Below are 23725 nucleotides of genomic sequence, written 5' to 3'. Positions count from 1 at the left end.
TATGCGGACCTGGCCAACTACCTAGTAACTGGAGAACTTCCAGAGGTACCAAGTGTTACCAAAGCCCAACGAATGAAGATCAAGAGTGAGGCAAAATATTATTTTTGGGACGACCCTTACCTATGGAGGGTAGGATCCGATCAAGTGATAAGAAGGTGCATTCCTGACTGGGAACAGCGGGATGTGTTGACCCACTGCCATTCGTTAGCATGTGGAGGGCACTTCGGATCCAAGAAGACGGCAAGGAAGATTCTGGATAGCGGCTTTTACTGGCCAACTCTCAACAAAGATGCATACGAGTTCTGCCGGAGCTGTGAGCGTTGCCAACTGACCGGTGGAATATCTGCCCAAGATGAGATGCCGCAAGTACCGATTATTGTTTGTGAATTATTCGACATATGGGGAATGGATTTCATGGGGCCTTTTCCCTCGTCCTATGGCAATCTGTATATCCTAGTCGCGGTGGATTACGTCTCCAAATGGGTAGAAGCGACGGCCACAAGTACGTGTGAAGCAAAGGAGGTGGCCAAATTCTTAAAGAGTCACATTTTCAGCCGTTTCGGAGTCCCAAGGGCGATCATCTCTGATCAAGGTACACACTTTTGTAATCGTACAATTGAAGCTTTAATGAAAAAGTACGGTGTGCACCATAGACTTTCAAGCCCCTACCACCCGCAAGCTAACGGCCAAGCCGAGATCTCTAATCGAGAGATAAAGAAGATTTTGGAGAAAACTGTAAATCCTTCTCGGAAGGATTGGAGCGTGAGATTAGAGGATGCTCTCTGGGCATATCGAACAGCCTACAAGACCCCCATTGGTATGTCCCCTTACCGAATAGTTTTTGGAAAAATGTGCCACTTACCTGTAGGGATCGAGCACCGAGCATACTGGGCAGTACAGAAAGTGAATATGGATGCTACAGCCTGTGAGGAGGAAAGGAAGCTGCAATTACAGGAGCTTGAAGAACTTAGATTGGAATCTTTCGACTCGGCCATGTGGTACAAGGAGCGAACGAAATTATGGCATGATAGAAATCTGAGAACCAAGGAGCTCCATGTTGGCCAGAAAGTACTACTCTTCCAGTCGAGATTGAAGTTAATGCCCGGGAAACTCAAATCTAAGTGGACAGGACCGTACATCGTAACAGCCCTCCGAGCTAATGGAGCGGTGGAGATTTCAGGGAGTCTTTCTAACTCTGAGCCTTTTGTTGTGAATGGACATAGGTTGAAAATCTTTAGGGATAATAGTGAGGTGGGGGTAGTGGATGAAATTCCACTACTACCACATACTAAGGTCACATACTGATTAGTAAGATAGGAATTTGGAATTCCACGTGGCTAGTTTCATTTTGATAATATTCTGCATATACTGGCCAGGTAGGATTCCAAATTACCTAAGGAGAATGTAAATACTGTATATACGTAATTAATTTTTGCATGCTTGAAAATTTTCTAAAAATCCAAAAAATATATTTTCGGGCCTTAAATTTAGGTTGGGGTACACTTTGACCAAGAGATTACCTATTTAGTGTCACTCCAATTTGTATTTAAGTGCCATTTTGAATTATTTTCCGTAATAGGTAAGTATAGAGGGAAATTGTGGATAGGACGTAAATTTGAATTAAGCGTGTGCAGCTTTTGCAGGGTGGCAGTGCTGGAATGGTGTGGAGCAGAGAGAGTACACACGCTAGCCAATCAGGAACCAACGCCTGTCGCCCAACCACTTTTCACATGAAGCGGCATGACCGGTAACCACTGATAGCCGGTTGAAATCACCTGCAACTGCCATTTCTAATCCGAACTAAACCAACCGACCCTCCCTTTCTCCCTCAAAAACCCTCATTTCCAAAATACCTTTCAAGAAATTCTCCTCTATCCCTCTCACAGAACCATCGTTCTCAAACCAAACCCTAATTTCTACCGTCAAATCACAAATTACAGTCATGGGTAAGAAAGCTATCGCGAGGAAAATCAAGCCCCGTCGTGCGAACACCCAAGATACGCAGCCGCTGCGAGAAGATACCCCGGAGGCCCAACCACAGTCGAACCAACCACCCGCACCGACTGCTCAACCGCCGGCCACTATTTCTTTGGATGCCGTAATGGTATTCCTTCGCCAACAAGACCCGACTAGGGACTGGACGGCGGCATTGACCAATTTCGGCCACACGGGGGGCATAGGAACCGCACCCAGTGAAATTCCTCATGCACAGGTCAGACACGCAGAACTACAGTCGGAGGAAGGATCTCCCTCAGCCACCGCGGCATCGGAACCCTCGGTACGAGATTCGGCAGACCTGGAAGCTATCGCCGCGTTTTACAGCTCCGACTCTGAGGAGCGAAAGAAAAGGTCCAGCCAAGTAAGGGAAACCCAGGGAGAGAGTGGCGGAGCAAAAATGACGCCCGAGAAGGACCCAGTATTTCAAGAAGTAAGACGGCCAGAGATAGATCTGAACGAATCAGCCAGGAAACAGGGCCTCATGACGGACGAGGAGTTTGACTCGATAATGAACAGGGTAAACCGAAGAGAGGAGACAACTGACTTGGTGGCTGAGGGTCTGGACCTCGCACCAAGATCAGTAGGAGAGAATGAACAAGCTCTTAGAGAACCCATACCGAAGGATAAGACATCCCAGTCAGAAGGAGAAGAGGAGAGGGAAAAGCAGAGTGAAGCCAAGGAAGCAGGAACAGAGACAACAGAACCAGAGGTAGAGGCATCCACCCCAGGGGCCCCTCCGGTAGTTAAACCGATCCCCGTCAGAAGGAAACTGGTAGTGAAGACAGGCTCCAAGGCAGAGCCACCCAAACCGCAGAGGAAATCGCAACGTTGTTTGGGTAAGTGGGCACCCAACAGAGCGAAACCGAACACGGCGGAGGATCCCCTAGAGATCGTGAGTGACGACGAACCCTGTCCGGCGCAAGAGGATCAGGGTGTGGAAGCCGAGCGGGTGGCTGAGGGACTGGACCTCGCACCCGAGTCAGTGAGCCCCGAACAATTGGAGAAGGAAGATGCCAAGAAAGAGTGTAGCTCCACTACCCAGGAGACGCCACCAACCGAGGCGGAAGAGGAAGCTAGATACCAAGTAGAAAGGAAAAGAAAGGGCAAGACCGTTGTGGAGAAAAAATCAAAAACCAAAAGAATGCGTACCCCGAACACAGGCATAGTGATCACTGAGACTGCCCGGAGGACCCCATCAAACCGGCAGACACAGAGCGATAGTGAGTACGAGGCCAGTGAAGAATCTGAATCAGATAGCGACACAACCATGGAAGAGGAGGAATACAAGGAGCGGGAACTCCCCAACGATCATCGAGAACTGTTGCATCCACCTGCCGAACCACTCCGGTATAAGCGTTGGACGGTGGAACTCACGGATGACGTTGTGGAAGAGATGAAGTTGTTTGACGACAAGAAGCTCCAGTCAGTTTACCGCACAAAGAACGCAAAAGGCAAGAAGGTTAAGTGTGGAAAGGTAATTCATCTCCCATCCTTAGATGAGATGCAAATTAGTGAATCGTTTCTAGCCCTTTTGCATGAGTTGGGTTTTGAATGGTTGTTGAGGAATGAGAAGTTAAGTGTCCCGGTCGATTTGGCCAAGGAGTTTTTCGCAACTTTTCGATTCGAAGTCACAACTGATTTGGATATAGAGTGTGTTAGCTTCAGGGTATTTGGAGGAGAAATTAGGATGAATCTGATTGAGTGGACTGTGAGGTTGGGTATATGCAGTTTGGAGGAGGCAATAGGACTTGAATGGAGAAACAGGGAGCGGGGGATTCCCCGCCGGCATGTGGAATTTGAGCCCCAGTCGGCTTGGGAGGAACTTACTCACCCCGGAGCAGGGCAGTTCCAATCCACGATCTCCCGATCGATCCACCTTAGCGACCCCGTTTTACGCCTGGTTCAATTTTTTTTAGACTACAATCTTTTGGGGCAGTCTAATTCGGCAGTCCGGACATCAATGACGGAGTTGTACCTTATATGGTGTGCAAAAAAGGGCAAGAAGCTGCACTTAGGGTTCTGGACTGCATACACATGTCACCTCGTCGCAACTCACCCAGCACGGAATATTTCCCTCTGCCATATATTGGGAATCTTCATGAGGAACAACATCACCGTTTCGGAGGACGAAGACCTAACCCCACTAACGATGGTGAGCGCCCCAGGATTGTTCGACATCCCTCTGTTCGTCCGAACGAACACGGTGTACATGAGGCAGGGCGTGCCCTACTTTTATGCGATGGGAGAAGAGGCAATACCCACTGCTCGGATAGCAACAGCTCAGGAAGCACCAGGACATGACCAGAGGCGAGACAGAATTGAACAATCTGTGGAAAAGATGGCTGAGGAAAATAGACAGATGAGGGAAGAGATGATTCGTTTAGCGTCAGCAATGGAACAGGTATTGAAGGAGTCTGCGGAGCAGAGAATACTGACTCAGAAGCAAGCCGCTCTAGAAAGGACAGTCACTGAAATGGCAGAGGAGAATCAGCAATTGAAGGCAGAGGTGATCAAGCTGGCAGGAGTTGTGGAAAGGATGTTGAAGGGCTCTGCAGAGCAGGATATGATGCATCAGAGGCAGGCGGCCATGGAAGCTATCGTATCAGATCTCGGGGAGGAAAACTCCAAGATGCAAAAAGCAATGAACAGAATGTTAGCCAGTATGGATAACATCTTAGAAGAAATGACCTACCTGAGGAAGGAGCAAGCTGCAGGACCGAGTGGCCATGGTGGCCGGACTGATGAACCACATATCCAAGAGACCGGAGTAGCAGATGAGCAAGAGACAGCGGACGCCGAGGTGCCGGCAAGAGCCGAGGAGCCGGCGAAGGAAAATGAAACTGGAACGGAAGAGGACAACCCGAAGGAACAACCTGCACCACCTGCCCCACGAAGGAGCAGGCGACTTCGATAGACCCCCCCCTACTGACCAAGTTAGTTTTTTTTTAAGCTTTTTTAACTTTTCGTATTTTTGTTATGTTGTGGTATTCGGTTAGGTAGTATAATCTGTGTTTGCGAGCAAACCCCACTTCATAACACTTAGCCTATTCCATAGTCTAAGTGTGAGAAGTTAGGGTTTGTTTCTTGGTAGCATGTTTTCTGTGTTTCTTTTGTATATACGTGTTTCTTTGTTTAGTGGATTTTGTCCGGTGTTCAAACCTCTCCCACTTAGCCTATTCCATAGCCTAAGTGTGAGAAGTTTCTGTTTGAGTTGTTATTTTTGTTTGTTATTTTGTTGTCTATGTGTCTACCATACTGGCCAGTACTTTTTTTTCCACTTCACAGCCTTATCTGGGGCAGACACTTGTGAAGTAGGAGGGGGGACGTAATGGCCAGTATGATGTATATATGTGTGTTCTGTGTTTGTGCTCGTTTTGTGTTTTTTAGGTCTAGTTTTTTTTATGTTGTGTGCTGATTTGGGCTTAAAACTCAACCGTCCTGAGCTGGAGGTGAAGGGAATTGAGGGAGATAAGACAAGCTGGAAAACCGAAACCACTCTCCTTAGTACCTCCTGACCAGTATGGATGATGTGAGTATGAGAGAAAAGCCCACACTTAGAGCCAAACACGAAAGCCCTCTAAAATGTGAGTTATAAGCCTTAAAGTGGAACCACTTTCCACATACACTTAAAGAAAAGGGAGGCTGCCACAATTTGCCTAGGGTGAAGTGATCACGGGTAGCAAATACTGAAGGCAGTAGGAACCCCCCCATAAAAAAAAAAAAAAAAAAAAAAAAGAAAAGAAAACCACCACCTTTAGAACCCTTTTTTCTTAACCTTTTATACCCAGATAAACACCCCTAGCCCCTGGGACTGTGTGTAAGGCATGAAACAAATGGAGCTTACTGGCTAGGAAGAAGTGTGAAAAAAGCAGAAACCAGCTGGGCAGGAAAGTTAGAAGAAAATCGACCAGGGAGACATTCCAGGTCCAAAAAAAGGAAGGGATAAGGGTGGCAAAGCCACGAAAAAAAAAAAGAGAGGAAGAAAGAAAGAAAAGAAGAAAATGGTCAGAGATTTGACCACACAAAAAAATGAAGGAATAAGGGTGGCGAAGCCACAAGAAGCCTACTAACCAGTTGGAAACTCAAGCCAGAAGCACCAGCTAAGAAAAGCAACTGATCAGAAGCCTGATGCACACAATCCCCCTTCATAAATTAAATAGAAGTTTTTGAACCTTAGAGCCTTAGGAACATCTACCCAAAACACTACAACCCAACAGCCCCGTTACAAGCCTTAAAGTCCTTCAGTAGCTGCACGTGAGATCTAAGTCCAAAGCAATAGTGGTTGAGCATGATGAGAGAATTCAGTCCTAACGTTCCTGGTGAGGTGCGAGTGACTGAGTGAACCTAGTGGTTGACCGAGAGTGTGGGCGATCTTGACAAGCAGATGTACTGACTGGGAGAGAAAGAGGGGGGCGGCAGAAGTTCAAGGCTGTCTAAGGCCGGATTGCACCTGATCCCGAGGGGAGGGATGGTTGAAAATGTAGCCCAATCTGTTAGTGTTTTATGTATTTCTGTGTTTCTGTTTGTGTTTTCTTTTTTTTTTCTTCGTCGTTGTAGTCTAGAGTCCAGTTTTAGGTAGAGTCGGGCAGGGAAGTAACCAGGCTAGAATGCGACTTATTGCTTTTTGTTTGTTCTTCACGCTTGAGGGCAAGCATGTGGTAAGTGTGAGCAGTTTGATAAGTCGTATTCTAGGCCTCGGTTACTGGTCAGTATGACAGGTTTAAATGATTATATTTGCAAAGCAGTTGCTCAAAGTGTGCAGGATAAGTGTTCTGGCCAGTAGGGAAGTTCCGGAGTGTTCGGGTAGAAAAAAAGCGCCAGCATGGTCTCATACTGATCCGTATACGTGCTAAAACGGCTTGAGATGAAGAAGACGGATAGCTGGGACGGATTACCCACAATTAAGGGCAAAGAAGTCAAATTGCAGCGAGGATTTACCCTAAAATCAAGGGTAGCCTCCCTATAAAAGGTAGCCAAGTTGGAGAGAGAAAGGGAAGCCGGGGGGGAGATAGACTTCAATTCACCATCATCTTTAGGTAGAGAGTTCTCTCGGTAATTTCAGTCTTTCAGCCGTGTCCACTTCTTGCCTCGCCGAGCCATGATCACCTGACGTTCAGAATGTTCCCGAGTTCCAGTCATCGTCCGTTCCAGTTAGCTAGATCGTAGTTCCAGTCAGAGATTTTATCGCCCGGAGTGGCAAACAATCTTTAAATTGCTTTCGTAGTTTAATTAGTTCTCCGTCTTTACGTTGGATTTCTGTTACATTTTGGGATTTTGTTGTTTTGAAATGCTTGCTTTGGATATCCGAACGTGTTAATGCTATGAAGTTGATTTCCGTTTCGTTCATTGTAGTGTTCTTTTCTTTCCTTGTCTAGTTAGCTTAGATCTAAGATTTCTCGGTGTTTTAAGTGCTAAATCTCTAAATTCTGTTACGTAACAAATTTCTTTAGGATAGGTAAACATGTACTATTTGATCTGGAAGTAGATCGTTGCATGCAAGGTTTCGTTTTATTTTCTGAATCGATCTTTCATGTTGACCAGCATGCAGAAGTCCAGTTTCAGCGTTTGATTTCAGATTTGATTTCTTAGTTTTAGATCTGTGTTCGCGAGTTGTTAATCTGCGTTTGCCGGGTAGGATCTGGAATTGTTATCTGAGTTTAAGTTGTGTTGTTGGAGAAGACGATGTCTACATCCAGATTGGGGACCACCTTACTTTTATTTACTTTTGCTTTCTTTTGTCCTTCACCTCTGGTTGTACCTGCAGATCTGTCAGCCTAGTCACCACTACCTCCACTACACTCTGAATATTCTGTTTAGCCAAAAATAGAAATACCGTCCTTTCCAAACAATTTCTGTTACACCATGTCCCCTCATTTCCACGTACACAGTTGCATTTCATGATCTGCTCCCCCATCCTAGTCAGTAGGACGCCACCCTTTAATTACTCGCCTAGGTAGAAACTCAACCCGAGCGTGGTAGCTAACCAACCCTCCAAAACATCACCGCAGTAGTTTAAACGCACCATCTCTGTGGGATTCGACCCTTACCTCCACTATACTGATCAGTAGAAGTGGGTTGAGGAATCTTTGAAGACGAGGTCTAGGCTTAGTTAGGATCTTTATCCTGCCAGTAGGATATATCCTCACTTGAACGACACCTACGCACCTCGTAACCTCTTCAGTCACGCCGACCACCTCGAATCGAATAAAACACGGCATTCTTTCTCCATTAGCCACTCGTACAAAAACTGGTGAGATGTACGTTACCGATAATTGGAGCTCCTCCGCCCTTCGGGGGTGGATGAAATTAAGACTCGCACCACTATCAATGAGGAGTTGCACTCCATCGTTATTGATGTCACCAGTCATCCTCATGGCTTTGCTCCCAATTTCTTCGAGCATTGCATTGAGAGATATAGAGGCTTCGGTCTCCTCGCAATCTTCGTCGTACCTTGGCGGTGTTTCGCTCTCCTCTTCGCCACACATATCAACAAGCAAAGCTTGAGCGCTTTTACACACATGCCCACATGTAAACTGCTCGTCACAGTTGAAGCAGAGGTTCTTCTCACGTCGAGCCTGCATTTCGGCCCAAGATAACCGTTGTGGTTGCGAAGGGCTTGCTGCTGCTGATGATCACAGTGGTACAGTTAAGGAAGCTTTTTCAGCAATAACAGCTTTTGGTGGTACACGCACCGAAGAGTATCCTGGATGCCGACTTCTAGATTGTTCATCAGCGTGTATTGCCAACTCTATCGCATGCTCCAACAAATGAGGTCGAAAGAAATGTATCTCCCTTGCCAACTCATCTTTAACTCCAGCCAAGAACGCCCCTAATAAGGCCTTATCTTCCCAATGTGGTAAACAATTCACCAATCTTTCGAACTCCACTAAGTAGGTACGGAAAGCACCAGTTTGACGAAGCCGGATGATGGCTTCATCAGCCTCCTCCATCTCTGTGGTGCCGAAACGCTGACCTCTCCAACATACCCCATGATACCTTCTTATGTCGAGTGCTGAACCACCTCCACCATTGATTGGCCTCACCGTCGAGATGGTATGATGCCCATTGCACACGTTTGTTGGTAGGTCGTGCCCTATCGAGCCACACTCGTGGATCCTCTGTCCCGGAGAACATAGTGAAGTCCATACGAACTACATTCTTCCATTTCTTTCCTTTGTTGCTGCTGCTCTCCGATTCCGATGAATCAGAGTCATCGTCCTCTCATCCCTCGTCCTCATCGTCTTGTAGTGCGCTAAAGGGATTCCAGACATGATCCTTCTCCCTCGCCTTTCTTGTTTTTGCTGCACGCAGTTCTTGCAGATCCATAAGAACGGCATTAATCGAATCCTGCATCTCTGTCATGTTCAATTCCACCACCTCGAATCTGGTCCTCGTAGCTGCCATTCCTTGAGGTTAAACGGAAACGCAAATGATTAAAAATCGTAACTGGCTCTGATATCAAATGTTGGGACCGAACTAGTCGAACGTAATCGTTTGAAACATGAAGAACAAGGAACGAGATGAATTTCAGCAAAACTCTTGCCGAGACTTTTTTTATTGATAATTTGATAGATAACTCCTAATATGACGATAACCCATTTAAATACAAATGCAAATCACAACTAAAGCCACTACTCCACTATTTTATAACTACTCCATTAACTGCTGTGCTAATAACATAAAATAACATAACAAAGCATAAAATACCTACTGCAGCCACCATTCCCATGTTTCCCACTTCTTCCACCTTCTTATTGTCTTAACTTCCAAGTAGGTCTAGTAGTGCGTGAGCTGCGACGAACCCCAGCTGGCTCAGCTGAACAAGGCCCATCACTATATCTACCTTTTGTGGAAAGGAAAAAGATATACGTAGGCCCATCAACTTTCAAATAATGAAATATGGATTAGAATCTATTTTTACCATGGAGGCTAAACGATTAATCCATGTCCCATAATAAGAGTCTTATTTTGTCATTTCGATATGTCTCACAATAAGAATTATATTTCACTTTTACCATTTATGGTAAGTAGGTCATATGTTCCACCAACTTATTTCACTCACATTTTATTATAAAACTAATATATATAAATGTGACTCATATTCCACTGACTTATTCAACCAACTTTTTTTTATATTTCTTAAAATCAGTGTCATAATTAAATAGGACTCCTATTGCGGACAGGTGCGGATCTACTTGATGTGTATAAGGGGCAATTGGCCCACCTCAATTTATTTTATGTATACTTATTTGTTATTTAATTTTTAAAAAATTTTAATTTTCTTTATAAATGTCGTACCTCAAATTTCAAAAAAAAATCAAATATTTATTTTTGCCCCTGTTGAACTAAATTCCTGGCTCCGCCATTGATTACGGCACGGAGAGAGTAACTGATAGTAGAATCCAAAATTATCAATGGTCTACGCCAGAACGATTAAGTCTGATTTTTAATGAGCCCGTATTTACTAAATTTTCTAACACATAAATTTGTGTGATATCCTCTCACCACTAAATGGTCATCCACATTATTATTGTTTATGAAAAATAATTACTTCCTTTAGTATAAATTAGTTGAAGCATTTCTTTATAATACGTTATTTAAGAAATAATTGTTCAAAAGTCAAAGTAGAAAGACAATAAAAATAAAAGAGACAAAAAGAGAGTAAATATAAAAGAATAATTTTTTTTTGCAAAAAAAGGAAACAACTCACCTATTTTTGGAGGTCCTAAAAAGAAATACTCCCCCCGTCCTTAAAGAGTATGAACAATGGATTCGGCACGGATTTTAATAAATAGGGGAAAAAGTAAGAGAAAGAGAGAGAAAGGGTAGTGGAAATAATGTTAATTGAGAGTGAGGTCCACATTATTGTAGTAGTATAAGTTGTAAATAAAATGATGTGTAGGAGTGATAAGGCTCGTTTCATGCATTGGTTTTTGGTGATATTACATGCCTTTTTGGGGAGACAATGCGCAAATTTGAGATTAAGTGTGCAGATATTGGCTGGGTCAAGTAGATGCTGCAAATTAACCGAGCAGATGCAAAATGAACAAAAAAGGAGTAAAAAGTGTCAAAAATCCGCTAGGTCAAGGAGAATTATCAGGAGAGCAGGTGCGTGAAAAATCTGCCGGACCCAGGAACGCACACAAATTACCCGGGGCGGGGAAAATGGAGCAGAAAAGGTGAAGAAATGAGTAGATTTAAAAGATCATATTTTAAGGGTACAAACGTCAAATCATGAAGAGCATACCCTAGGGATTCGAGCTTGAAGCCTCCCTATATAAAGGGACCAACATGAATGAAGAAGGGGGCGCTTAACGCTATGGTAGTTAGGTAGGAAGTTCTCGGTAGAATTTAACGCTACCATTCTCGTAGTTTAGGTAGGAAACTCTCATAGGCGCTTAACGCCACCGCTTTCTTAGCTTAGTTTAGTTTAGTTGCTGATTTCTTAGCTTAGTTCAATGGTTTCGACGGTGGAATTGACGACTCCGACGTTGGATCATTGCTTTCTTTACCGCTTTTGAGACGATGTAGTTGGATCTCGAGTTTCATCGGAGGAATTGACGACTCCGCCTTTAGATCTCGACCTATTTCTGGTTTTATGAAGCTTTGGTGTTTATTTTCATGTTGATGATGCTATTTACTCATGTTTCTTGGATGATTTTCGCAATTGGTGGCTTAGATGTTTAGATCCATGATGTTTACATGATTTCCAGTAGTTTAGAGGTTGAGATCTAGTTATTCACGTGCTCGATTTCTGAGATCTGTTAGTTTAGGTGATGCATGCAAGGTTAATCTGTGTTTATTCCGCTTTCTGCTTGATCCAGGAGTGTAGATCTGGCAGTTCTAGCTTGAATTTCACGTTTACGTTTCGTTTTCGATGTTGGATTGTGGTGGATCTGAATCTGTGCTGGTGGATCTGAAGTTCTCTGTTTCTGTTCTGCATGATTATTGCTGTTTACTGTTCGATCTCGCATTTGCTAGACCCAGTAGCGTAGATCTGTTAGTTTAGGCTTTAATTTCATGTTTAAATTTAGATCTGAGGTTGCTCTGTTTTTATGGTGTTTAATGCTCTGTTTTGTTTTGTATTTCCCGTTGGATTCATGAAGAAGATGAAGTTTGCTGGTATTTAGAATCAGATCTGCTTTAGTTTGTTAGTTGCAGCTTTCTTGTCAGTAGCTATTTAGGGAAATATGTTCTGCTGCTTTTCTTACGATCTGTGTCTGGTTGTTTTAGGAAACTTATTTGCTTGACCCAGGAAATTCGGTGAATGTTCCAAAGTTAAATTCAGTTTCGGATCATGCATGCATTTATATTTCAAGCAATTTCCATTCTCTGGACCCAGTAGATAGAATAGATTAGGTTTAATTTCCCAGGTCTAGTAGTTAAAACTCAAACCTCTTGTTGCGTGGCAGCAGCCGATCACTTTTCCGATTGTGTCGTAGAAACAATCTCGAGTAGGTCCCTAGTCTCTGTGGTTCGACCCCGCTCTTGCCGCTTATACTTTGTAATATTCGTTGCATTAGTGGAAAAATTATAAATCTTGTTGAAAGGGGAACATGTGCACACGACACACGTGCAAAAAAATCCTCCCTTCAAGGAGTAATAGGTTATTTGATTTTTTTCAAAATTAGAAAGTTCATACTTTTCAGGACGGACGAAAAGAAAATAGTTCATATTCTTTGAGGATAGAGGGAGTACAACCCAACTACCTTAAGTTGGAATAAGTATATTTTTTTCATTTTAATATGTTCTAATCATGGGAAGTTTCTCTCCCATTTTTACTAACAATAACAACTTTGTTTTTGGTTTGTCTTTTTACTTTATTAATTTTGTATTAAGATAATTTTATTAGTTTTATTGTAAATAAAATCAAAACCAGTCATTCCAAACCACAACCCAAACCTAAAAGTGACTTAAATTCAACAACAGAATAAGAAAAGGAAACTGAAAGCTCCACGAGTCGGGTACAACCAAGTAATCATAAGCTAAAAGATACCCCCGTTTAATGTTAATTTAGTCATTTTTCTATTTTGGGAAGTTCCGACTTAATTGAGTCATTTATATTTTTTGGCAAAAAGTAAGCCTCTCACTTACTTTATTCTCTCTCTTCATCACTCTACTTTATTGAACATTCATTCAACACCATATTCTTAAACTTCGTGCCGAAAGAAATGTCTCTATTAACAAGGAATGGAAGGAGTAACTAGAACCAACATCATAAACTACAAATAAAAACGATCCTATTAGCTTTCATTTAAATTAATTGAATCTAAAGCCAAATTAAACCATCATATTAGCTTGCATTTGAATTAATTGAATCTAAGGGCCTATATGTTATATTCACAACACGTATGGATTTGCCAATCGGCCCAATAACTTCATTTGCTCAAGTAACTATTTACGTTTTTGCAGATTATACTATGCATGATCATGTTGTCTATTCTGCATCAACATTAATTGTTTTTATATAACTAGTTCGATTTTAAAATTTGTTATCAACATAACTAAGTTTACAAATGACATACAACTCGAAATTATGACTAAAATGAAAATATTCAATGTACACCATTTTTGTTTATATACAACCACAATATATAACACACAAGATTTGGACTATGCTTGCATTATATGACACTGGAGCTTCACATTCATTTATATCTACCACATTACACTCTAAGCTAAAACTAATTAAGGAAAAACTTAGTGATGCCGTAGAAGTAAGTATGCATACCTTCACGGAGAATCTTAATTGAGGATGAAATATGCAAAAACATAGATTTGGACCTTGGTTGCAGATTACTAATAGCAGATTTACATGTTTTAGACATAAGAGATTTTGACATTATCCTAAGGATGGATTGGCTGGAAGTTAACCATATCACGATCAAGTGCTTGGAAAAATAGTTAGTTTTTCAAAAACCAGAAGAACCAGTTGGTGCATGGAAAACCCCAACAAATGTACATGAGATACGTTTTAGAAGGTTCATGATTTTCCAAAATAGCAAAGCCCATGACCCAATAGCAACTATTGAAGAAGGAGAATAAGTTTCAGTGGACAAATGAATGTGAAGAAAGTTCTAGATATTGAAGAAGAAATTATTAGTGCCTTCATAGAAAATGATCAATACAAAAATGCATATCAATACAAAATCCAAACCAAATCCTGACCATGAGATTTGGCAATCTAATGGTCAATAATTAATCAAAAACACGGAGGGTCATTATAAGGCAGTTTTAGGTCATACTATAAATTTCGGGTTTGAGGTCATATTAAGATCATTTTATGTCATCATTTCTATAATGACCTAAAAATACACTAGCAATGACCTAAATATGATCTACGTATGATTAGTTCTGTATTTTTGTATTAATATTGATTTTTGCATAGATCAAAACCCTAGCACAAGTAACGTATAGGTACACTGGTAATGAAGCCACACTTGTATGGTGGAATCATTGAAGCTCAACATAAAGATGTCTATCTCGAGAAAATAAAGGGAAAATTAGGAATGGAGCCCCAAGAGAATTATAGTCACAAAGTATGATGCCTTGAGATGATAAATTGGTAAAGAAATTATAGGTGAAGCTCATTGCACCACATACACTAGTCATCCAAGGAATGTATAGAGATCTGAGAATGATGTTTAGGTGGCCGAACATGGAAAGGGACATTGCAGCTTATGTTGAAAGATGTATGACTTGTCAACATGTCAAGACAGAGCATCAAAGAGCATCTGGATTACTCCAACCCAAGCAATTGTTTTCAAAGGGGCAAAATTATTAAATTATTCTCTCCGTCCACCAATAAACGTCCCATTTTGCCATTTTCGTCCGTCCACCAATAAAAGTCGCATTTATTTTTTACCATTTATGGTAATGAACCACACATCCCACCAATTTTATTTCACTCACATTTCATTATAAAATTAATACTACTTCCGTCCTTCAAAAATAAAAACTTTTGAAACAACTAAAGTTTTAATGCACAATCGGTAAAGTAAGAGAGATGAGGAGAAAAATAGTTAAAGTAAGAGAGAGGAAGAAAAAAAGTAGTGGAAGGAGTGTTAGCGGATTGCATGGTACATATCCTAAAATATAAAGTTTAGAAAGTTCTATTTTTAAGGGACGATCGAAAATGGAAATAGTTTCTATTTTTAAGAGACGAAGGTTGTATACAAAAGTAGGACACACCTTCCACTAACCTTTTCACACCCCCTTCTTACTATATTTCTTAAATCCCGTATCCATGTCAAATACGGACTTGTAATCATGGATGGATGGAGTACATTTCAGTACAGAATGCAAGATAAGTAGAGTAGGCAGAGTTGTGTTGATTCATCAAGATGAAGATACAAATTTACAGTTCCCAATCGCCAATTTCGTAATGTCATAAAAAGCAGACACGCTTACAAGTGTTGGACCAGTTTCTCTCTATAGGAAAAAGAAGAAACAAAACCAAGTAAATCATCGGAGCATATTAGGCTCTCCATCTCTGACTGAGAGTGGAAGATCAACAGAAATACAATAATTTACAGAAATAAAACCAAAAAAATTCCAAATTCACAAAAATGAGAGACTGAGATCAACTCAACAACATTTATAAATGGATAGGATGAGAACGCGTAGCTGAGATCCATTCAACTTTTTTCTAACATCTTCTCATGACATCTGAACATACGGGTTGGTCGCGCCAATAGTTTGTGGAGCCACTTGGAGCTCTTCGGATGGGGCAGTTTTGAGGGAGACATGCTGCTGTGCTTTGGACATTGCCCCATGGGGAACTGTTGGAGTTGGAGAGATTGATGAGGGTTGTGTATTTGTGGCTGTGGTTAACTTGAAGGGGTAAACTTCCGTGACCTCTTCACTACCTTCATCAAAATACACAACATCCTGCATTGTAAGTTGATGGTATTCGACAATCTCCCTCAGAAAACGGTTCTCCCGTGCGTAGACAGAATTCTCTTGGGCAAGTCGAGCTTTCTCAGCCAAAAGGGACTCGAGTTGGAGCCTTATCTGATAAACAATATTGCAACTCAATTGTTAATTACGTACTTATAAATCCAGAGCAAATCTGTACTAGCAGTTGAATGAACCACCCCCTTTTAATATATGATGGATTAGGGGAATGTGAAGTGTAGAAAAAACCTAAGTTGGTGTGAATATTGTGGTTAAAACTTTACAAGGCATCAAAACTAAGCACCCTTTTCAGCGCTGTAAACACATATATGTAGCATCACCGATTTTCAAGTAAAATAAAAATATCACCATCACTTTTAAATGATGAAATTTCTGGCAACAGTAACTAGACTCAGATACACAATTGTGTAAGGAATTAGGAAACTTCAGTTTTGGCCCAACAAATGATATTTCTAATTCTGGTAAGCAAATGACTAACAAAAGGTAGAGGCCCCACAAGATACAAATATGTTGCGGAATTTTATTTGTTTTTGAGCTCCAACAAGATTTTAATACAGTTGTTTATGGTTCAAGAACTTTGACAAATTGTCCGCAAAACATCAAATATACTGGATACAGCACATATTGGCACATAAAATATACACATTCTTTGATATCTTCAAACATGAGAGTTCGAAATAAAATTAAGGACGATAGCTCGATCCATCATGATGTTTAGGAAATTGACAGAGGCACTTGATAAAATGATTTGGATATGAAAAAACCACGGAGGAGGATTTCAAAAAAAGTGACAAATGACACTGAACCATGGTCAGGGTTTTCAGATTTTAAATCTTCATTATTTAAGTTTTAAACCTTCCTCCCCCTCCCAAAGAAAAAAACAAAAGAGAGGGTGGATATCCTTCTTTTGGCGAGAGATTACTTACCATGTCATCATCATCTGTGTTGTCTCCTTTTTCACGGCTTTCCCTAAGCATCCTGTTTTCTTCTTCTAGCTGGGCACATCGGTCCTTCGCAAAAGAAAGATCAGCTTTGACTGTCTTCAGCTCTCTCATTAGAAGTTTTGCTTTAGCAGCCATTGCACTTGCAACCTGAGAGTTTGGAACAGAGACTATCATGCATCTAATAAATATTACCAAAGTTCTGATTTCCAAACTGTAAGTAGCAGCTTCATGAAGTTGGATGGATCAGATGCTTCCAGTGACCAACAATATATACTATATACTATATACTATATACTTCACATTACCACCAAAACAAGTTGTGTGGAAGACCTGACAAGCATAAAGGAAACCAACAACACACGCACAAATGAGTGCAGAATGCAGATGAATTTCTGATCAGAAATTTCAAAAAAGGGAAGCAATCTGACATTACAGAGGCAGACACAAAATTAGAAGGAAAATGAGAAGATGCTGATTACTCATCTTGTGACAAAGTTCAAATAAGATAATGTTTTAAAACCCATTTTTTATTGCAGGGTTCCCTTGAACTTGCCAGTTCCACCAGTAGGAATGGTATAATCAATTAAGAGTTCACATAGAGGCTATCTGAGACCAATACAAGCTCTCTTTAAATGTATTCTTTCTCTATTTTGTTTCCTTTGATCAAGCATAACTTGTTTCCGATTTATTGTGTTCATAATACCAAGCAATCATCTCTATAAATCATTCTATGCAATCTAACTGAATAAGCATCCAACGTATCTTGAACACAATTATACGTTTTCATACAAGTTATTGAATACAGTATAATCAACATAATTCCATTAATAATAGATACCACTGTAAAAGTTTTATTAATACGGCAGAGATTATAGTGTGCATCATTGGTTCAAAATGCAGGACTAGACAAAATAGCATAAAGAAAAAAATTGTGTTAGCTTAAAAATTTCTCGAGTTCTAAAACTAACACTACAGAGTTGCAACCTTACGTCGCGAGATGCCTTCAGCTGTATTTCGACTGTACTGTGATTCTCAGGTTGCACATGACTCTGTTGCAAAGGTTGTCGTCTCAGGCTGTCAAAATTTGACACCTGGTTTTGTGATCCAGAGTTATTATTCTTTTTTCTTATCTGAATCTTACGAGTCTCTTGAATTAAGCCTGCAGTACGGTTCTCAACGGCTGTGATACCCTCCTGCAACCAAGTAGAGCGAATGTTTCATTTTGAGTGACTTATGGCAAAAAAGTAGTTTTAAGATACCAGCAGCGGCTGTCTGATTAACTATGTAGAACAGTTATCAATAAAAATCTCCACCAAAGCATAAAACTAGAGTTAAAAGACATAACATGACAAAGCATACTCTTGCCAGTGAATCAGAAACAAGAGAACAAAAGTCTACCTCAAGAGATTTTCCAATAGTGCCACCAATATAATTAAGGGATGAAGCAATAGCATCTAGTCCCTTCTGTATCCCAGGACCTTCAGTCTTTCGACGGCTGTCAGTAGAATTATATGTGCTATGGTACTGAAGAAAGGAAAACAGAAATAAGTTGCGTAAAAGAGTCATGTGAAAAAGTAAAAATTTCCATAAAACAAGGTTAGAAATTTCACAGTCCCTCATAAAGTTAATGTGCTTGTGACATTCAGTATGTTCAAATTGCTGAAATTTTGAAGTAAAATTTTCGCACCTGACCCTTTTTGCTTCTATCAGATGACTCAAAATTAGTCTCTGTGGGTGTCTCGTGTTGCTGAGCTGTATCATCATCCTCATCAATAATTGACTTAGCTTTACGAGCAAGCGTCCCCCAGAATCCTTGCTTAGATTCATTTATGCTCTTCTTTGGTGCATGGTCATAGATGTATGGATCCTATATTTAATACTGACAATATTACTTCAACAAGTATAAGATGATCGTAGAGATCTGCACCATCAATCTAGTACTCTAACAACACCATAATATTATCAAATCAATATAGGTTTGTGTTAAATCAAAATTCACTAACCTATATAAATGAAGCGGTTGCAAGAACAAGTCAATAGCTTAATCGAATTCAATCGATATCCAATATTAACTAATACTCCCTTCGTCCCACTCTAAGTGGAGCATTTCTTATTTAGCACGGGATATTGTGCAGTGTTGTTTTGTGAGTTAAGTGGAGAGAGAATAAAGTAGAGGGTGTGATGTTTCTCTTTTAAGAAATGTGTCATTTAGAGTGGGGCATCCCAAAAAGGAAAATGTGTCAACTAGAGTGGGGCATCCCAAAAAGGAAAATGTGTCAACTAGAGTGGGACGGGCGGAGTATATAATTCTGAAATTATAATAACAGAATGAAATGATGTATCATTCATTGAATTGAAACACACACACACACAGAGAAATTAAAGAGAGGTTTTAGTTTAGGTGGGGAGAGATAGTACTACAGAAAGCAAGGAGAAGGAAACTGGTTCGGGCATGGGTGGAAGAGTGCGTTCAGATAGATTATTCAATATCATAAATTAAGCCACCAACCTCTTAACAAAGTTTCTAATGCCCATAATTAAGAGTAATATCCACCTTGTGATATGGAGTGTTAGAATTTGTTACTTATAAAGTATTAATGTATTACTATCACAAAAGGTGGTTTGGTACATCTACAGAGTATAGAGTGCTTTTGGGAACCATAGCGGGATCTACCTATATAAGACTATATAACTATAGAAAACAACCAATCGGCAAGGAATAAGGATGAAAAGTGGACATATTTGGCTAGAACACATCCTACCACCAAATCCAAGGCCATCCAACCCTTGCACCAAAACCCTTAAACCCATCAACTCACTTACATAATCTCTTAGCCTTAAGTATGTACTAAAGTTAAGTTATCAAATGATATTATGATAAAAGTTTCTTGCTAATTCCAAGATCCACAAATTTTCATAATTGTACCCTTTCATTTCCAAATACAGCCATGGCAGTAAAATTTCAATGGAATTCCCAATCCAACATGTATTCTCCATACGTGTCCCAATTCAGATCATTCTATAAGAATTTAACAAAGTTTCGATTGGAAACGAAATTACTTGCTCGACTCTATCATGAATATATAAGTCATACCCACTCACTTCATCTATTTATAGCATCACTACAATTATTACCCAGGGGATATATCCAACCTAGAGGAAATCCTACGTTCCACAACATATCGGAAAAGCAAACCCTGCAGATGCATTTGAACCAGGGGAGGAAGGTCATCATTCCAGAAGCACAAAACATCAAACCTCAAGAAACATTGCACCGTTTACTCACATTAGGGAACAGAAAAACACAATGCTATTATAAAACAATACACAGAAATTAAAAGAAGAGAGGGAACAGGGAACAACTTCAGTTCAAAAAATAGCAATGCCAAAATCGCACCTTAGCAGCGGAAGGAGCAGAACCGCGCGGAGAAGAGAGAGACGACTGTTCGTAGACAGAAGACAGCGACGACTCCCTGTACGCCGAAGAAGCTCTAATAGCTTTAGTGGCGAGCGAGGAGGCGGAAGAAGAAGAGGAAGAACTGTCGGCGGAGGGCGGCGGCGGAGAATCGTAAGTGAAGGATAAGCCGCCGTCTGGCTTCCCGATTTGCTGCCTCCTTCTAAGAGCCATGGAAAAAGATGGTCTCCTTTTGGATCTCGTGCGAAAATTGAGGGTTTTTCTTCTTCAAAAATTGGGGATTTTGCCGGAAGAAGGGGAGAAATCAAGTCAATTGGAAATGAAGTTGGAATCAGAATGTCATTGGTGATTGGAATCGAAATGGAGAAATTGGAAAGAAGAAAAAAAGAAGTGAGTGTCAACGCGGTGAAGACGATCAGTTGAGTTCACTGGGCATGGATCTCTAATATGCATGCCAAATCCACAGCCGGTAATCAGCTACGACCTCGAGGATCATCGTGGATTTTTCCCAGCGGGGCAGTTCTTCCACTCCCAATGCATACAATCTATGTTGCCTAACATACCCGGGAACCCATGCTTCTCCCCGTGCATCTGCATCAGCTCCTGGCTGTCTTCGAGTGTAGGGCTTCGAAGGTACTGATCACGAAATATTTCAACCAAGCCCTGACAGAAATATTTCATACATTCAAGGGCAGTCGACTCGCCGATGTGGAGGTACTCGTCCCACATGTCTGCCGCGCCTCCGTAGGCCAACTGCCTGATTGCCGCAGTGCACTTTTGAATAGGTGTGTGGCCGGGTCTGCCAGCCGCATCGTGCCTGAAGCGGAAACACAGATATCGACGCTCCAATGCGTCAACAATACGCATAAGCAGGGCCCTGCTCATCCTAAAGCGCCGCCTAAAAATGTTGGCGTTAAACCGCGGCTCCGGTGCGAAGTAGTCATCAAATAGCCGCTGATGTGCAGCTACGTGATCCCGATCAATCACTGCTCGACGGTGGACAACGGGTCGAGGTCGAGGTACCGCCGGCTGCAAGGCCCGTTGTATCAGCCGGTCGATCTCTCGGGACGTATAGGCCTCCAACTTTTCGTTCAAACACCGTTCGAACTCCTCAGCATCCCCACCACTACTACCACCCGCGTTACTCATTTCGCATTGTTGATCTTGTACAGAAATTAAGATAGAGAGAAAACTCGTTAAAACAAGTGGTGCAAATGAAAATGACGTGCAGATCGCGTATATATAGTGTTTCGAAAATTAAATAAAATATATATATATATCCCGCTCGCCGATCTGACGCCTACAATGGCGGCCAGGAGATCGGCGAGCGCATCGCCGAGCGCTCGGGAATCGGCGTGCCCTCACCGTTTTTCTCGCCGATTTGGCGCTCGCCGGCTGCAATGGTTCGGTGAGCGGACCGGCGAGCGCCAAGAATCGGCTAGCCTGTGCGCTCGCAGCTATTAGAGATGCTCTAATTGCACACACAAATCTATTATCCAATTTAATTTATTTTTATCGTGTCATATGTTACGTGTACGTTAGTCCACTCCAATTATGGTAAAATCGTTCCATCAATAATAAATACACTAGGATATTGTCTTCATTAAAATTAAAAAGAATGCTAATACATTCGTTCTTTAAAATTAATTCCATTCATTTATTTTTTGCACTCGTTCTGAAAATATTATACTCCCTCCATCCCATAAAAATATGGGCATTTGTAATAAATTAATGAGTTGGGACAACTTTCCATAAATGGAAAAGCTCAAATTTTTATAGGACAGATGAAAATGAAAAGTGCACAAATTTTTACTGGACGGACGGAGTAATAAATAGTTAAAGAAAAAATAATGTAGTAAATAATTAGGGTTGTTTGCCTATAAATACACGAACTTTCAACTTATTATGGTTTTTCTCTTAAACTTTAATTTTTGAATACAAATGCATAAACTTTAGTTTTTTCTTATTTTTCCCAAAATAAAAATCAAAACTAATGTGGCAATGTGACAATCAAAACTACGCCGTTTTAATTTAATTAAGTTTTACTAATAGAAGAAACATAAGATATCGCAATTAAAATTTTGATGGCAAATAAAATAAAATGTTATAGACTTATAGCTCTATAATTCTTTCAATTTTTCTTTCATTTCATGAGATTGGAAAAGAAGCGCCACATTTTTAAGTCGCACACTGACAAACCCACCAACTTTCGTCACATCCGCAAAATATTAATATAAGATTAACTGAATTAGCATAATGTATTTTCATCTCAAAACAAAATGACAATTATTTAGGATAACATCGTTACAGCATTGGCAAATTGCAACGAAAAATTATAAAATTTAATCAAATTCTGTTTCATCCATATATTTTAAAAATTAGGGAGAAAAAACACGTGATATTTTATAATCAAATGACTATATTCGCAATTATTTCACGACCTTAAAAATAGAGTGACTACACGTGATGTTTTTCAATCAAATGACTTTATACATAATGACATCTTCTAATTCACCGGCGGTGATGTTCATGTATAATCTCTCACCAGCCATATCAGATATTTCATTAGTCCCATAAAACTAAACTATTTTTGTCATTTTTGCATGTCCATTAAAATTAGATCACAATTATAAATTAGATAACTTTTCTCTTTATAATGACGGGTATTTTTCTCTTTTCTATCTTACTTTGACAATTGTGCATTAAACTTTTGCGTTTCAAAACTACCTTTTTTCATGGAATAGGTGAAATACAATTTAACCAAAATATTTCCATGTGTGATAATTGCAAAAATATATATATATGATTTTTAAACGTAGAACCATTCTTAAACGTAGAACAAATGCCAAACGGAGGTCGTTAGATCTTTTAATCCAATGGTGTTGATTTGCACAACAACTTCCCATTACAACCAAAACTATTATTAATGGGTGAATGCAGATAAGTGAAAAAATAAAGCATGCATGGACTCTTCTTCGTTTCATTCATTCTTCCATCAACATGTGAGTTTTTTCACATGTTGAGTCTGGAATGTCGTGAAAACATAGTCTAATATGTATGATTTTTAATCTTGACTGTCATTTTTTCCTCATCCAATGAATAAAATATGTAGAGTTCTAGGTTCTACACTTAAGAATGGTTCTATCTTTAACGCAACCCTATATATATATATATATATATATTAAATATGTTGTAATATATATATATTACATTTATATATATATATTATATTAAAAAAAATTTAATACATCAATTAATACAATAAAATTAAATATTCAAATGATAATTTATTCAAACAAATTCAAAATTAACCTGAATTATTTTTTTATCAACTCATCCTATTAAATATAATAAACACAATAGCACATAACACCGAAAGAAGATTGGAAATACGATATCGGGAATATGTTTCAACAGAGCACATTTGAAAGAATTTGTATTAACTCACACC

General features: G+C 40.3%; 1 protein-coding gene across 1 annotated transcript; it reads right to left on the bottom strand.

The window, feature by feature from the left end:
* Nucleotides 1-15354: 15354 nt before the first annotated feature.
* Nucleotides 15355-20673, bottom strand: LOC121745174. Its single transcript, XM_042138982.1, has 6 exons — nucleotides 20257-20673; nucleotides 18547-18726; nucleotides 18258-18383; nucleotides 17849-18052; nucleotides 16842-17006; nucleotides 15355-16011 (listed from the first exon to the last, which is right to left on the bottom strand). The coding sequence occupies exons 1-6, from the start codon at nucleotides 20485-20487 to the stop codon at nucleotides 15658-15660; spliced, it is 1260 nt and encodes a 419-aa protein (XP_041994916.1). The 5' UTR covers nucleotides 20488-20673; the 3' UTR covers nucleotides 15355-15657.
* Between the last annotated feature and the right edge of the window lie 3052 nt (nucleotides 20674-23725).

Source organism: Salvia splendens, chromosome 1, assembly GCF_004379255.2.
Source record: "Salvia splendens isolate huo1 chromosome 1, SspV2, whole genome shotgun sequence".
Lineage (NCBI taxonomy): Eukaryota > Viridiplantae > Streptophyta > Magnoliopsida > Lamiales > Lamiaceae > Salvia > Salvia splendens.
The sequence above is the reverse complement of the archived record's forward strand: the minus strand, read 5'-3'. Positions and strand labels throughout refer to the sequence as shown.